Source organism: Cavia porcellus, unplaced genomic scaffold, assembly GCF_034190915.1.
Source record: "Cavia porcellus strain 051 isolate PalLab524CR breed Dunkin Hartley unplaced genomic scaffold, mCavPor4.1 scaffold_49, whole genome shotgun sequence".
Classification (NCBI taxonomy): Eukaryota; Metazoa; Chordata; class Mammalia; order Rodentia; family Caviidae; genus Cavia; species Cavia porcellus.
Genome location: NW_026947532.1, coordinates 4,446,084 through 4,461,000, shown reverse-complemented (window position 1 = coordinate 4,461,000; position 14,917 = coordinate 4,446,084). Strand labels below are relative to the sequence as shown.

The 14,917-nt window shown below is 50.2% G+C and overlaps 1 protein-coding gene across 5 annotated transcripts in view; it reads left to right on the top strand.

The window, feature by feature from the left end:
* Positions 1-304: 304 nt before the first annotated feature.
* Fubp3 (far upstream element binding protein 3) overlaps positions 305-14,917 on the top strand; it is a 42,944-nt gene continuing 28,331 nt past the window's right edge. Inside the window, exons 1-3 of one of the 5 annotated variants that reach the window (XM_013153489.2) lie at positions 325-487; positions 9,060-9,134; positions 13,780-13,885. Coding sequence is in view for 2 of the 5 variants with exons in the window: in XM_013153488.3 (XP_013008942.1) it covers positions 404-487; positions 13,780-13,885 (190 nt within the window). In the remaining 3 variants the exon portion in view is untranslated. Of the gene's footprint in view, positions 488-1,550; positions 2,173-9,059; positions 9,135-13,779; positions 13,886-14,917 lie in introns of those variants that run through there. The other 4 variants (XM_063244277.1, XM_013153488.3, XM_003470939.5 and 1 more) reach the window with 4 other exon arrangements.

The following is a 14,917-nucleotide window of genomic DNA, read 5'->3' as shown; positions in this document are numbered from 1 at the left end:
GAAAAGCCACGTCTCTCCATTTAAGTCCCAAACTTGGACAGTCGGGTACCCATCAAGCGCCAGGAACGACCTCACAGAGCGACCCGCACCAGCGCCCTCCGCCAAGTTTGGGTCTCACCCTCAACACCTACCAGAGCCCAGGGTCCAGGGCCCGCCCCTCGCGCTGTAGCCCCGCCCCTTGAGTTGTAGCCCCGCCCCTACTTCCGGTCGGACCTAGGCCGCTTGCCCCGCCCCCGCCCTGCAGACGCGGCTCTCCTCGCGGTGAGCGTCCCAGCGTCCCTTCCGCCGGAAGTGGGGGGACTTTCCCTTTCCGGCTACGGGTCCCCAAGCGGAGCGGGAGGCCGGACCCGGGAGCCGAGCGGCGGCGGCAGCAGCGGCGGCGGCGGTGGTGGTAGAGGTGGTAATGGCGGAGCTGGTACAGGGGCAGAGCGCTCCGGTGGGCATGAAAGCCGAAGGTTTTGTGGACGCTCTGCACCGGGCCCGGCAGGTACGGCCGCAGCCGGCTGGCGGGAGCGCCAGGGGCCGAGGCGGAGCCGGGCCCGGAGGAGGGGTCGGGCCTGGGGGCTGGAGGCCGTCAGAGCCGACGCCTGAGCGAGCCCGGTGTCTGCGGGGCTGCAGCAGCGGCGTCGCGAGGCCCAGGTCCAGGGCCAGCCGGTCGGGCGAGTGTCCCCAGGTGCGTGAAGTCGCCGGGAGAGAGTTTGCCCACGGCGCTTGCCCCATGGTGACCCGTGCCCAGGCTAGACCGAGACACGGGGCAACTAGCGCGGATTTCAGGAGTTCTCGAGGGCCTTAGGGAGCTCCTGGTGAGCAGCCGGGTGTGGACATAAGGCAGCTGTCTCACTCCCGGCAAGGAGCTTGCTAAACCTTAGAAAACAAACTCCTTTGGACTTTGTTTATTTCAAGGATGGAATGGAAGAAACTCTAGAATATGTTATTTTTGAGGGTACTCTTTAGAGGGTTGTGTTTAGGGGATGGTCTCTAAGAAGTAGAAGTTCGTTCATGGCAGGAGTTCTCCTGTACTAGAGAGGATGTGATATGGACTCATGCAGACAGCAAAACCTCAGGTCTGACAATGTCGTGCACTTTTGTCAGATGTAAACTGGTTCTTAAGAGGTTACAAGCTTCCCTGGAGAATGAATATAGCGCCTGCCAAAGACCTCTCCGGTTTCTGGCATGATGCTTAGAACAACCATGTGTTGTGTCTGAAACCTACAAGTTAGCCCTAGACCTTAAAACGGCCTCCTCTTGAGTGTCTTCATCATCTCCTCCTAAATAAGCATAAGCACCGATGTTGTAACTAATGACTACTTGGTTCCTAACAGAAAGCCACAGGACTCATTGTAGTAGAAGAAGGTCTCCACTTGGGCGCTCGAAGATGTGGTCTTTCCATCTTTTTCCAGAATGCCGGGAGAGGGAATTCCACTTGCCTCCCAGATACTGCCTTTGCATGTTAATACTGATGCTCCTGTAAACATTACACTGGATCCCAGAACTTTCCAAATCTGTTTCTACCTAAAATTTTGTCTGATGAATTGTTACTTATTGCATAGGTGTCAACGAACATGGTAGTGAGTATCCATCTTTCTTAGACTTCAGAGCAACCAGCTTGGCGGTAACGGATGAATGTGCCAGCCAGCTCCCTTTCCACCATTCTGCTTCCTGGAACTTTTCTGTGCTGTCCTCCACAGTGCAGGACCCTGAACCTTGTTTCTCACTGGCTACTAATAATGTAATGACTTTCACTCTGTGATGTGTGACAGTCACCTTGTTGGCCTTCTGTGTCCAGGAAGAATTAGAGTCGCTATCTTAAAAAGAGCTCAGACTCTCAGTTGGCAGGAGGCTTGTAGTTTTGAACATTTAACGAATTCTGAACTGTGGCGAAGACTTTGTGCTTTTCTTGAGCCAGTAGTTGAACTTCTAATTTTGGACAGCCTGCTCAACAGGGAGACCTCTGTTAAATGCTGATCTAATGTGGACTGTTGGAGCAGTGGTGTTTACCGCTAGTGGTGAAAACATCATTGGATTTGTTCTCATCTGTGAGGTGCACCACTGCCTGGAGCAGTCATGAGCCCGCTGGAGCCAGGACTAAAGCTGTGCCTTCTGAATTTAACAGCTGAAGGTCCTTACTATCTCCAAGGATTTGATGGCATTTAAAAACTAAAGGAGAAACAGGTTTGTGGGTAATTTTAGGTTTACTTTGTAGATTCATATTGGGCAGGGGTTGCATGTTAGAAATGTGTAATATGTGTTTGTAGTTAAACTTACCTTACAGGCTCTCGTATTATTTGGGTACCTGGATGATTGTGGTTTTCCTTCGCCATTGAATACACAGCATGCTGCAGAGTTGTGTGGTTCCCCCCCCCCTTAGTAAATGAAAATAAGACAGTATGTTTCCTTACTTAAATGCCTACAACTCCGCAGCATAAGCGCCTGCCTGGCAAGCAAGGGCCTGAGTTTGATTGCTGGTACCAAAAACAAACAGATAAAAATTACTGCAGAGCATCCTTACTTTCACTTATCTGTACTCATAAATATGAGTGACAGTCTGTAAACAGCACCTTGGGAAGTTTGTTGGAGAGTTTGTTTGTGAGCTGTCTTGTACTGTTTTTCTAGCGTATCGAAATAGAGTGGGTTGGTCCTGCTGGACTTTGCATTTATAGTTTTAAGTCTGCTATGAAGAGTCTGGCATCTAATCCACCAGGCGTCCTTTCTGGCATCTCAAAGCCACCTTGTGTATCCTTTGGACTCTTCCTAATAACACAAACTAGTTGTCGCTGGTAGTTTATATGGGCATTGTATTCTTAGATCAGAAGAGAGTCTTTGAAGATGTCATATGAAATTTAGATTTTTTTCCCCCAGTAAGGAGAGGTCCTGTGAATTAACAGTGTTTGACACATACAGGTAATTTACATAAATTTTAAAGATCTGATCCGATTCCGGTCCTTTCAATGAAGATCCAAACCTGGGTATTTAGAAACATCGCCCCTAGTTCGTCTGACTCATTGGTTAGTGCAAATAAGATGTGTTGTCAACTAGTTTAGAGAAGGCAGGGTCCTGATGAGGTGGAGTGTGGGCTCACAGCTAAGGTCCCATGTCTTGTTCTTGGCCATGCTGAGTGCCTGTGTCCTGTTATGTTAAGTTACAAGGGACCTCACTAAGATTATGGGCCAGCAGATACAAGACTTTTATTTTTTTCAGTTTCCCAAGGAAGTCGACCAATAGTTTAGTAGCACCTGTCACTGAGTCAACCAAACAGATGTTAATAGAGTAGTGTAATAGAGTCCTGGGAACTCTCCACGGGCTAGACCAGCTGTCTGTCAGGTGTCATCAAGACAAGAGATTCTCTGGCCAGATGCTGCTACTACGTGTGTGTGGGTGGGGAGGTACTGGAGATGGAACCCAGAGCCTTCACCCTGAACCACATTCCCGAGCCCCATTTATTTATTTGCTTGTTTATTTTTGAGTCAGGGTCTCCCGAAGTCACAAAGTTGCCCAGGCTGAGCTTGAACTGGCCGTCCACCTGCCTCAGTCTGCTAGAGTCATGCCTGGCTCTGCTAATCCTCTTTAAGGACTTTACGCTCCTGGGTGGTCTGGACCCAGACAGTGCCCCTCTGCATGGCGCAACCAGAGTATTCTGTTGTGTGTATCAAGGTGACCGTGCACCCAAATGACTGTGACCAAACCATTGTAAAACCAACAGAAGTAACATTTTGTTGGCTTTTTAGGCTTAGAACTTAGTTTTTGCTCATACTTTTGGGGGAAACATTGAAGGTTGTGATGCCTCAGAAATTCGCAGTCCTCTGGAAGTCCTATGGAAGTGTGTCCCCATGCTGTCTTTGAGCCTGAGCGGTGAATAATTGGAACATGTCCCTATATCTTGGGCTAGTTAGTATTTTAAGATGCAGACTCTTCTACCAGCATTAAATTTCCTTTAAGCAACCAGCCTGCACCTACCATTAGGAAAACAAGCTCCATTAATCAGCCGTTGGCTACACCTTGAGAGATTTTGCCTTTGCCCACTTAATGTGTGCATGGTTTTAACTCGGCACAACCCAGGTGTGCAGGGCGCTCAAGAGGTTTCAGTTGTGTGCCATTGAGACTGTAGGCGTTTTACAGGGCTCTTAACACTACTCCCTGTGTGCCCATCGGCTCTCTCAGGAAACCAGTGTCTTCACGCAATCCAGGCACCACTCCTCTAACTCTGCTTTGAGGGGCCCCAGTAAGGTACCTTGCAAAGAGCGAGTCCTTCTTGAAGGGTGGGGGTTACTTCGTGGAGCCTGGCTGTGTCAGTGTGTGGTAAGGGAGGTGCAGAGCTTCTTACCGGTATTGAGAAGTAGATGGTAAATGGACTGCGCATACCGGGTGCTCCTGGAGACTTGTCTTGTGTTCAGCTGAGACTTCACTCAACCCGACATTCCAGGTTGTGTGTCCTCGCAGACTTGGCTTTCTTCTAAGCTTCAGTTATCTCGTAGATAGCTCCATCATGGTTCTCCCACCACTGGTCCGTGGGTAGAGAAGATTAACATTGGAGTCTTGCTTAGCTTAACCCACACAATGCCAGTATCAATAAATAAGTGATTTGGCATAAAAATTGAGATTTTAGCTTCTCTAGAAAAGATCTGACCACTTTGCTCTCGTGTCCTGTGTGGTGGTCATCAGAGGCGTTGAGTAGCCACTGCTGCTTCCCATGGGCTTTAGCTGAGTTGCCCTCACTCCTGGGTTTTGCTACTCTTTCACACCTATTGAGATTCCTGATTGACTGCCAAGCCCTTTCCAGATTGCGAGCCCACCGTCTGCTTTTCCCTTGAAATTTCTTGTGGAAAAAAACCTCTGGGTGGATGCTTAGTTAGCGTCTGAATCTTATAAGTCATTGCAGGACCTTGAGCTAGGTTGTCCATATAGGGTTTGAGTACAGACTGTTAATACTAGATCATCCATGGACGCGTTAGTGGGCAAATAAGTTTAGGACATACAAGGCTGTTATGGTTTGTGTCCACATGGCCCCCCAAGCCTTATGCAATCATGGATGCAGCTGAGTTGGTTTGTTGTCTGGTGCTGGGATTGGTGGTGTGAGTGCTGCACCCGCCCAGGGGTGGAGTTGGCACACAGTGTAAGGGCGGAAAGAAGGCATGTCTTTCCTCTTTTTACTCTGTTCTTGCTGTTTGTGGTGGCCATGAACAGCTGCCCAGCCGTGCCATCCTGCCTTGGAGCCAGCTGAGTATGGACTGAAACCCCCAAAACTGTAAGAAATAAATCTTCCCTTGCTTCACTTTGGGCATCAGGTATTTTGTCTCAACAAGAGAAAAATAGGGCCGGGAATTTAGTTCAGTGGTGTAAGTTCCTGCATGGAAAGTGCAAGGTAGTGAGTTCGATCCCTGGTACCCCCCGCACCCCCCAAAAGAACTAAGAGAAAAATGAGGACATGAGGTAAAGTGGAATTAGCTTCTTCACTGCAGTGCCTCAGCATGTTTAATAGGTTATGTGCATTAAGTCCAGCATGGTTGCAAGGTGTGTATTGTAAATATGCTGAAGTTAGGTGACACTGTGCTCTCTCTTCATGGAACCAGGTCATCTGTGACCCAGACTTCGGAGTATGCAGGCTGGGGATGTAGCCAGGCGGTAGAACACTTACCATACATAAGGCCCTGGGCCCAGTTGTAGTAACATACATGCACACACGCGCACACACACACAGAGGCTGCACTTTAAGGAATGTGTTAGACACTCCCAGCAGCCCCAAATCCATGAGCATTCAGAGTTTATAGCTGGAAGTAAAAAAAACTTTGACCACAATATTGTGGTCCTTTTGCCTCCTCCTGTTATATGCATAACGTGTTGAAACACCCTTTATCCTGTGTTCTGTGCAATCCTATTATTTATTGCTTTAGCTTAGGAACATGCCAGCTGAAAGTGTTTAGGAATTTTATTATGACAGTTGGGAATAATAGCTGTTACCAGTTTTGAAGTTGTGAACCGTACTTTCGTTCCAGTAATGGATTGTGACAGATCACAGGCGAGGCCTAGGGGTGCTGGTGGAAGTGGTAGTGCGGGGTAGACCCCTGTCCTCTGTTTAGGTGCCAGGCCAGTGGGAAGGCTTGCACAGCTTTGGAGCTGTGTCATCTCTCTGTGGAGTTAGAGTCACCTTCAGCCACCCGAGCAAGGCCGTGCTTCTCACTTCATATCTGAAAATAACTTGACAGGGGAAACAACACAGTTTTCTCACAAAGGCACAGGCAGTTTGTTCTGTGCGTGCAGTGGCTCCTGGGTCACACCTTCCTTGCTGCATTAGTCGGGTCTCTATCATCGTGGGGTCCCTTGTTCTGATTTGTGGCAGTAGAGGACAGGATGGGGGGCTCGGGCCCCGATGACAGTGGCTGCCATCCAGGATGCCTGTGCTGTGCTGGGTGCCAGGCGAGGGCTCTTAGGCCTGTGCTCTTCTGCAGGGAGCAGCAATATGGGGGAAGTGGCTGACTTTGAAGCTAGTTGAGCTCTATTCTGCCACTTAGCATGGTGACTTGGACACATCACTTAAGTTCTTTGAGCTTCAGTTTTCTTATCCTTAGGATGGAAATCAGGCCACGTGTGGTGGTTCACACCTGTAATCCCAGCCCTCAAGAGGCCGAGGCAGGAGGGTCTTGGTTGGAGGCAGCCTGGGCGATTTAGTGAGAGTGTTCATAAGTAAGTAACAGTAGCCAATCTTAGGGGTCTGCCCTAGTTGGGGGTTGCTGTGGGGAGTGCCTACCAAAGGGAGCCTGAGGCAAGCCTCTGGCACACGGGTCACCTCCTGTCTCCTTCCCTCCCCCATGCTGGGCCGGAACCCAGGGCCTCCCCTGAGATACCCCATCCGGATGTTCCGTTTTTCAGCCTGGCTGCCAGCTGGTAGGCATTTTACTTCATGAAGATACAGGGAGCTGTAAATCTAAGGTGCGTGAGCCCTCCTGTGTCATTGTTGCCCTCCAGGGAAAGGTTACATCTGCAGGCCTTCAAGTTTCTTTACTTCCTGTCCAGGGTAGCTCTGGGTGCTTCAGGCTTGTTACCTTGTATCTGCACGGATGCAGTGCGCTGGGCCTGGCTTCAGAGTCCAGAGAATGATGAGAGAGTTGCTACTTGGTGGGGTCACTGAAAAATGCAGGGTGCTCAGCAATCGGGTCTGCTGTCTTCTGTGGCACTAACGAGGGTGGCTCCCGGCTCCTACACCTGACTCTGGCCCTCTCTGGGACTCACTTCTGCCCTGGTGCATACCATTTTCTCCAACCACAGGGAGCAGGGGCTGCCTGGTCCAACCTGCACATTTGCGTTCTCCCAGGCAAGGTGGCTCTGGTGGCCACAGAGCCCAGGTCGCAAGGATGCAGGGTGGGCTTCCATGCCCTGATGGTAGCGTGACCCTCTGTTTGCTGGGTCCCTGGGAATCAACTGTAGCTTTATTTAATGTTGAAGTCCTAAGAATACAAGTTGTGGAGGTCATCATAGCTTCCCTTTATAATCTGTAAGATGAGCCACTTTATGAAATCCGTAATTCAGGATTTTTTAAAAAATTCTGGAGTTTTGCCATATCAATATACTCTCAGTGTACTATTAACTTCATGGTTTTTTTTTAAACTTAGATTTGTTTAAAATATTTTTTAAGAGCAAAGTAAGTCATTATCATAAGTAGGAAACATTGTTGTACATAGTTACTTTAACAGTGGAAAACTCGGTGGTGCACACCTGTCATCCCAGCACTTGGGAGACTAGGGCAGGGGGGTCCCTCTGAGCTCAAGGCCAGCCTGAACTGCATAGTGAGACCCTGTCTCAGACAAAAAAAAAAAAAAAAGTTACTAAAACGAGGGGTGACGTTTTCAAACACTGATCTGCGCACCTCCCAGAACCACCTGTGTGTGTCTCTGGGCGATGGGCTCGGTCGGCCCTGTGTGGCAGGGTCCCTGAAGGGCTGAGCCAAGGTCACGTGTTGGAACTGCAAGCAGGAGAGCTGGGGCTCCTGCTCCCAGGACAGTGCCCTATCCCCACGTCGCTGCCAAGTAGTGGCAACAGGGGCCCAATGTCTGTGGTGCTGTTTACTTTTTATCTGTCATGGTGCTGAAAACAGCACAGGGAGTGAGATAACCCATTTGTCTCCCCCATGCACACGATGGGGAAGTGCCTCGTGTGATAGGAGAGTCCCCTCAAGGTCACGCTGACAGAGGGACCCAGTGGCCTTGCTGCAGTGGCTCATCTTCTGGCGGAAGGTGCTTGTTCTGAACTGAAGGCAGGAGTAGCTCCTTCTTCAAACCTCAATTGGGCCAGGAGGCTGCGCGTGAGCTCCAGCCGCTGGGTGTCCTCAGGAATTGGGGTGTTTAGGGCAGTGGTAGGCGGAGGGCAGAGCGGTAGCCTAGTGGTCAGGGAGCCTAGACTGTCGAGCGGTGGTGGCAAGCCTCCGGTATGCGTGCCGCAGCCAGCCATTTGTTATTAAAAGGTTCGCCGACACTGCCCTATAGAGTCAGAGGGCCCAGGTTTTGATACTGTGTCTGCCTCTTCTAAGATGTTAGATGGCTTTGGGCTGATGACTCTATTTCTCTGAATCTGTTTTTCTTGTCTCAGACATAATAGGGAAACACTGTTGGCTAATGGAATTGGAATATAATGTGCAGTGTAATATAAATGTGAGTTACAGCATGATTACATATTTCATGTGGAGCTTGAGTCTGACATCTGTGAGTCTACTGAATTCAGAGCTGCTCTCCCACAGTGGAAATTTCCCAAGTTACGGATGACTGAAACAAAGCCTTAGACATACTTTAGAAGAATACTCATCGATTTAATCAAAATTAGAAATAGGGGATTAGTATAAAACTTCTAAAATATCAGCTTTTGGGAAAATGATATCAAGAAGCCCGACAACTACTGTATAACTTAGAAGGGTGCCTGAGGGTTCAGGGATACATTCCATTTCCTTCCTTGCTTCCTTTTTATGACACTAGGAATCGAGCCCAGGCCTCGTGCAAGCTAGGCACTGCTCTACCCCAACCTGCATGAGCTGTGTCCCCAGCCCTTTTTAATTCTTTTATTTTATTTTGAGACAGGGTCTTTAAATTGCCCAGGCTGACCTCAAATGTGTGATCCTTCTGTGACAGCCGCTGGATCATCTGGGATTACAGGTGTGTGCCACTGTGCCCAGCTCACATTCCCTCCCTTAGCAAGAAGGGCAAAGAGTTGGAAGCCAGGACGCATCCTCAGAAAGAAGTGGGGATAGTGTGGCCTGTGTGTTGGGGTTGTCCCATCTGGGACTGTGATCCGATACACAGCACTGTGTACTTTTCAGGACTCCTACCAAGAAGCATGTCCCTTTCCCTGTTCTGTGCTGTCCTAGATTCACTGTCTGCTGGGAATGTTTGGGGCCTGTTTTGTATTTGTCAATGCTGGAGATTGAACCGGGCCTCTGCTCTGAACTGCATCCTCTGCTGTGTGTTTGTGTTTGCAGTTCTGGGCATTGAACCCATGGGCTTTGCACCGAGCTACAGCTCTGGCCCATTTCTTAGTTTATTTTTTATTTTGAGACAAGATCTGAGTAAGTCACCAACGCTGCCCAGGGTGAGCTCAAACTCTCAGTCCTTCTTAGCCTCCCAGAGTGCTGGGGTTACAGGTGTGAGCCACCCCACATGGGGCAGGACTAGTAATCCTGACAACCTTACCTGCTGTGACTTTAGTGATCATGAGAGGGCCTCAGTGGAGTAGCAGCTGCTGCAGCCTTCCTATGTCTTTAATCCATCTGCCTTACTGCTGAGTCCTTGGTGCCAGCCAGTTCAAGCTCGTGCAAAACCCACCTGGAGGGGAGCTTGCAGGCAGGGCCAGAGTGCAGTGACACAGGGTTTCCTGTATCCTGTTCTGGAGCAGGCACCCCACCCCGAGAATTGGCTGTGTGTCGTCCACAAGTGCTCATGCAGGCGTCCATCCTCTATGGCCTGGGTGGGGTGAGCCAGCTGCCCCCAGGGTCCATGTAGCACACGCTGCATGCTGGCTTTGTGCCCTTGTGAGCCCTGCAGCCCTGGGCACCACTGCCATGGTGCAGAGGCAGCCACAGGCCCTACAGAAACTGGTGGGCGTGGTGCTTGCTTCTCAGTCACATAGCTCATGGCTGGGACACCGTCCCCAGGGCCAGCAGCAGGAAGAAGAGGTTCATTCCGGCCTCTGTTCCAGTCTCTGGTGGCGAGGGGAGACCTGGGTGGAGGAGAGCTGCTCAGAGGGCAAGAGCACGGGGAGGGAGAGCAACCCGCCAGGTGACAGCCCCGCCTGCTAGCATCACCCTTGAGACATGCACCCCATGAATCAGTTACCTGCCCAGAGCCCCACCTGTGAGCACAGGAGGCTCTGGGGACCCAGCTAGGTCTGAGCCTCAGAGTTAACTAGAAGTTAACTCTGGGGCTGTGCGTAGATCTGTGTCCCCGGCCCTTGTTTGGTTTGGTTTTTTTTATTTTGAGCCAGGCTCTTTTTTTTTTAAATGAGATTTTATTGGTGCATTTTAGATACTCCTAACGATCACATTCATCATCGAGGATCTACCTGTACCTGATACAACTGGGTTCGTTTTTTTCTTTCCCCATTTCTCTCTCCTCCCCATGTACAAAAGCTTTGTTTCCATTTTTTCCTTTTCTCAGTCTTTTTTTAAACTTTTCCCTCTTTCCTCCCTCGCCCCCATTTCAACATTTTCTTCCTGTTTCATAACACCTGTAATAATACATTTTGGCCCTAATTTATAATTTCAATTTTTCACACCAGAGAAACAATGTAGTGTTTATGCAAGTGTCTGACTTGCGCCACCTGAGAATATGGTCTCAAGCCGTGTCCATTTACCTAGAAATGTCTTAAGCGTATCCTTCTTTGTGGCAGAGTAGTACTCTGTTGTATTAAAAAACCACATCTTCATCCATTCACTGGTTGATGGGCATTTGGGCTATTTCCAAGATTTGGTGGCTACAAACTGTACCGCTGTGGGTGTGCGTGTGTCACTGCAGTGCTTTTAATTCTTTTGGGAAGATACAAGAAGAGGAATAGCTGGTTGACCTCTAGTCCAAGTTTTTTGAGGACTCTCCACACTGATTTCCACAGTGGTTGCACCAGTCTGCACTCCCACTGACAGTGGAGAGGGTTCCTTTCCCCACAGCCCCTCCAGGATTTGTTGTTGGTTTATTTCTTGGTAACAACTGTCCTTTCTGGAATGAGACGGAATCTCAGTGTTGTTTTGGTTTGCATCTCTCAGATGATAGGGATGCTGAACATTTTTTCATATATTTGCTGTTTGTATTTCTTCATCTGAGAAATGTATTCATTTCAGATTCCCATTTTTGGACTAGGTCTTTAAATTTGAGGTGGCCTTTTTGTTCTGTTTTTTTTTTTTTTTAGCTCTTTATATATTCTAGTTGGTATCCTTTGTCTGAGGAACAGCTGGAAACAGTTTTTCCCACTCCACAGGTTGTCTCTTCACTCTGTGATTTATCTTGCTGTGCAAAGGCTTTTTAATAAGCTGATATCAGTTGTTGATTGTTTTTTGTGATAGTTCCTGTGCAGTTGGGATTTTGTTCATAAAGTTTTTGACCAGTGTCTTCAAGAGTGCCAACTATTTTCCCTTCCAGCAGATTTAATGTTTTTATTTTAATATTTGGCTCTTTGATCCATTTTGATTTTAGTTCAGTGCATGGTGAAAGAGACAGATCTAACTTTAATCTTCAGGATGTGGAAAGCCGGTTTTTCCAGCACCATTTATTAAAGAGGCCATCTTTGTTCAGAGACTATGTTTGTACCTTTGTAAAAGATGAGGTGGCTGAGTATGTCTGAAGTTGTTCTGCATCTCCTAATCTGCTCCGTTGACTCTTGAGTCTGATACCATGCTGGTTTTATTATGGTAGCTTTGTAGTAGGATTGTGGCGTCCCTGCCTTGTCTTTGTGGCCCAGGATTGCCATTGTGATTCTAGGTGAGACAGGCTGGTACTAAGTTGCTGCTGCGTGGCCGAGCTGCCTCCGCCCCCGGTGTGCTGAGGTTACGGGTGTGCACCACTCTTCCCGCTTACCGAAACTTACTGGAGACAGGTGATTGCACACCCATGGTGACTGACTCTGGGCCTGGACTGCAGCAGGGCCTCTCCCTGCATTGCTGTCTTCATCCCTTGCAGTCTGCTCTGTAGCAGTCAGGGAGCCCCATTAAATACCTAAACGCAAGCGCCTGTCCAGGACTGCGCGTGTGTCTCCCCAGTGAGGCCTGTGGCAGCCTGTCAAGCCCGAGCTCCTCTCGGTGGCCCTGTGTGAGCCGCCTGCCCCTCCTGCATGGCGCCTTTGCTCTGTGCACACTTGCTTTGGCCTCAGGCCTTTGTATGAGTCGTGAACTGTGCCTGGGACTCCTTCCTTTTCTCCTCCTGTGGCCAGCTCTTGGTCACTCTTCAGGTTGCACAGGGACATGCCCACAGCCTCCCAGGACTGCAGTGGGTTGAGGATTTGCTTGTGTGAAGCATTTCTAATGACCAGACTGCCCTTCGTTCAAGGACTTTTGCTGTCCTTTGAGAAACTGAGTGAATGATGTCATGCTGGGGTCTCGTGCATTGGGAAGAGAGGCTGGTGGGTGTCTCTGGGCCTGTGACGGCTGGAGGGCCCCAGACCCAGGGGGCAGGGCGTCTTGAGCGCCGTCCTTGGTTTTAAGTATCACGGTTGTCTTTGGTTATTTGATGCAAGATTTTTATCTTCATGTCGGTCCCAGGCAGTCTCAGACTGCTGGGCACTTGGGGACCAGCTCAGCACAGCCGGTAGGGACGTTGGAGCACCCTGAAGTGCTGCTCCAGCTGCTTTTCAACCCACCGAGTGCGGTGGGCGCTGCTGAGGGTCGCACCCAGAGCGGTGGCTCTGAATCCTCCTGTGCTTGAGGGCAGCTGGCAGATCGTGAAGATGGCGTTTAATTTCCCGCTTCGAACAAGATAGATGAGTGCGTTCTGTCTCCCGTGTGCGTCTGTAGGGAAATGGCGGCAGCTGGGTCTTGTTCCTTCACAGACAAGCTCGCAGACGTGGCCTCCTGCTGTCAGATGCAGGAATCCGGACATGGCCCGGACACGTTGTTCAGAAGGACCTTTGTGTGTCTGTCGCTTACACCCTCGCTTGAGAGACCTGGACGTTCTTAGGGTGACACATGTGAAGAGTTGTCACTTTTGAGCAAACTGGGTACGGGTTACTGGGAGTTGAGCCCAGGGCCTTTGCACTGAGCTACATCCCAAGCCTCTCCTCTGTGTGTGTGTGTGTGTGTGTGTGTGTGTGTGTTTTCTTTTGTTTATTTTGAGACAGAGTCTGAGTCACTGAGTCACCCAAGCTGGGCTGGAACTTGGTGATCCTCCTGCCTCAGCCTCCCTGAGTGCTGGGACTTCAGCTGAGTGCCACCATGCCCGGCTTCCTGTTTGACATTCTTGGGTACTGTGTGGCCAGGGAAAGAATCCAGCTGTAAAACCTTTCCAGCAAAGAATTCTGTATAGTTTCCCTGCTCCCCTCCCCCTTAAAATGTAGCATACCTGTTCTGTTTAATGGCTGCTTGAGAACACTTAGCTTGTAAAAAACACATTTGGGGAAGTATTTTATTTCAAGAGACACATCATTAAGACCACAAGAAAGTTCAGTAAACGGGAAGGTGTGTGTCCCGTCACGGCCGCGGCACGTTACTCCAGGTAGGGGAGGAGACTGGTGGCGGCCCTCAGCAGAGGCCTCTGCTCTCTCCCCTGTGCTACAGCTGTGCTCTGTGCATTGTACTGAGTGTTTAAATCTGATTCTCTCTAGATTGCTGCTAAAATTGATTCCATTCCTCACTTGAATAATTCCACACCTCTAGTGGACCCTTCAGTGTATGGATACGGAGTGCAGAAGCGGCCCTTGGATGACGGAGGTAAGTTGCCACCAATACCTTGCCTTTCGAGCTGGCAGTGGACCCACCAGGTTGGCTTCCCTCTGTCAGCTGTGCACCCCCCAGAGGAAGGGTAGAGGGGAGGCATTCAGGGTGATTCCCCCCCCCCCCCCGCAGCCTACCAGCCTCTAACTAAGTTCCTTGTGGCCCTGATAGCAAAGGACCCTTCCAGCTACGCCACGGGGCAAAGGCATGGCCCACTTGGGAGCTTTGTTGGGTTTCAGCCCGCTCTTCCAGTGCACGGGTGGGGACTAAGCCCCCTCTTTCTCCTGGGAAGCTGAGATTTGGTGTGTGGCTGAGGCAGTGGCTGTATCCAGGAAAGGGAGGAGAAGCAGTGACCTTTCCGAAGCCTCACTGTGGGGTTGTCACCCTCTCTGTTTATGACAGGCTCACTCTGTTCATTCATTCATTGTGTTGCTGGTTGGTTCGTGATCTCTGCTCCCTGCCAGCAGGACTCGAGCCCACTCCACTTAGCAGCGTGCAGCAGCAGTGCCTTAGCGGAGTTCGTGCGTGTGTTTCCGCCCTGCACGGGGCTCCCTTTGGCCTGTCTGTCTGGGGCTGCTCTCTGGGAGTAGCGTGCCTCGGGCTGTGCGTGCATCTTCTCTGTTGTTCTTTCTGTCCCACACGCTCAGTTGTGTGCTTGCTTCTGTGCTGGATCCAGCAAAAGGATCCGGGTACAGAGCAGGGGGTGCCGTGTAACTGCCTTTTCCAAGACAAGTGAGCAGAATGTAACTTACTGTGGCCACGTCCTCCAGTCCCTGGGACTTCTGAGGGAGCAGATGCCACTGTTGGAGGCGGAGGAACTTTGTTAGATAGTTGTTGACCCTTGCTGGGTGAAGTGCTCTCTCGAATGAGGCAGCTCCTGTCTGTCAGTGGTGATGTGCATGCCGCCCTCCAGAGGCATTGAAGCGGGGAGACTTGGGGCTGCTGCTCAGCACCTGCGAGCGTCTTCTGCTCACCTGGGGCTGGAGGTGTCTGTGTTCCGGCCCAGTGGCACCTGCAGCACACGGTGGC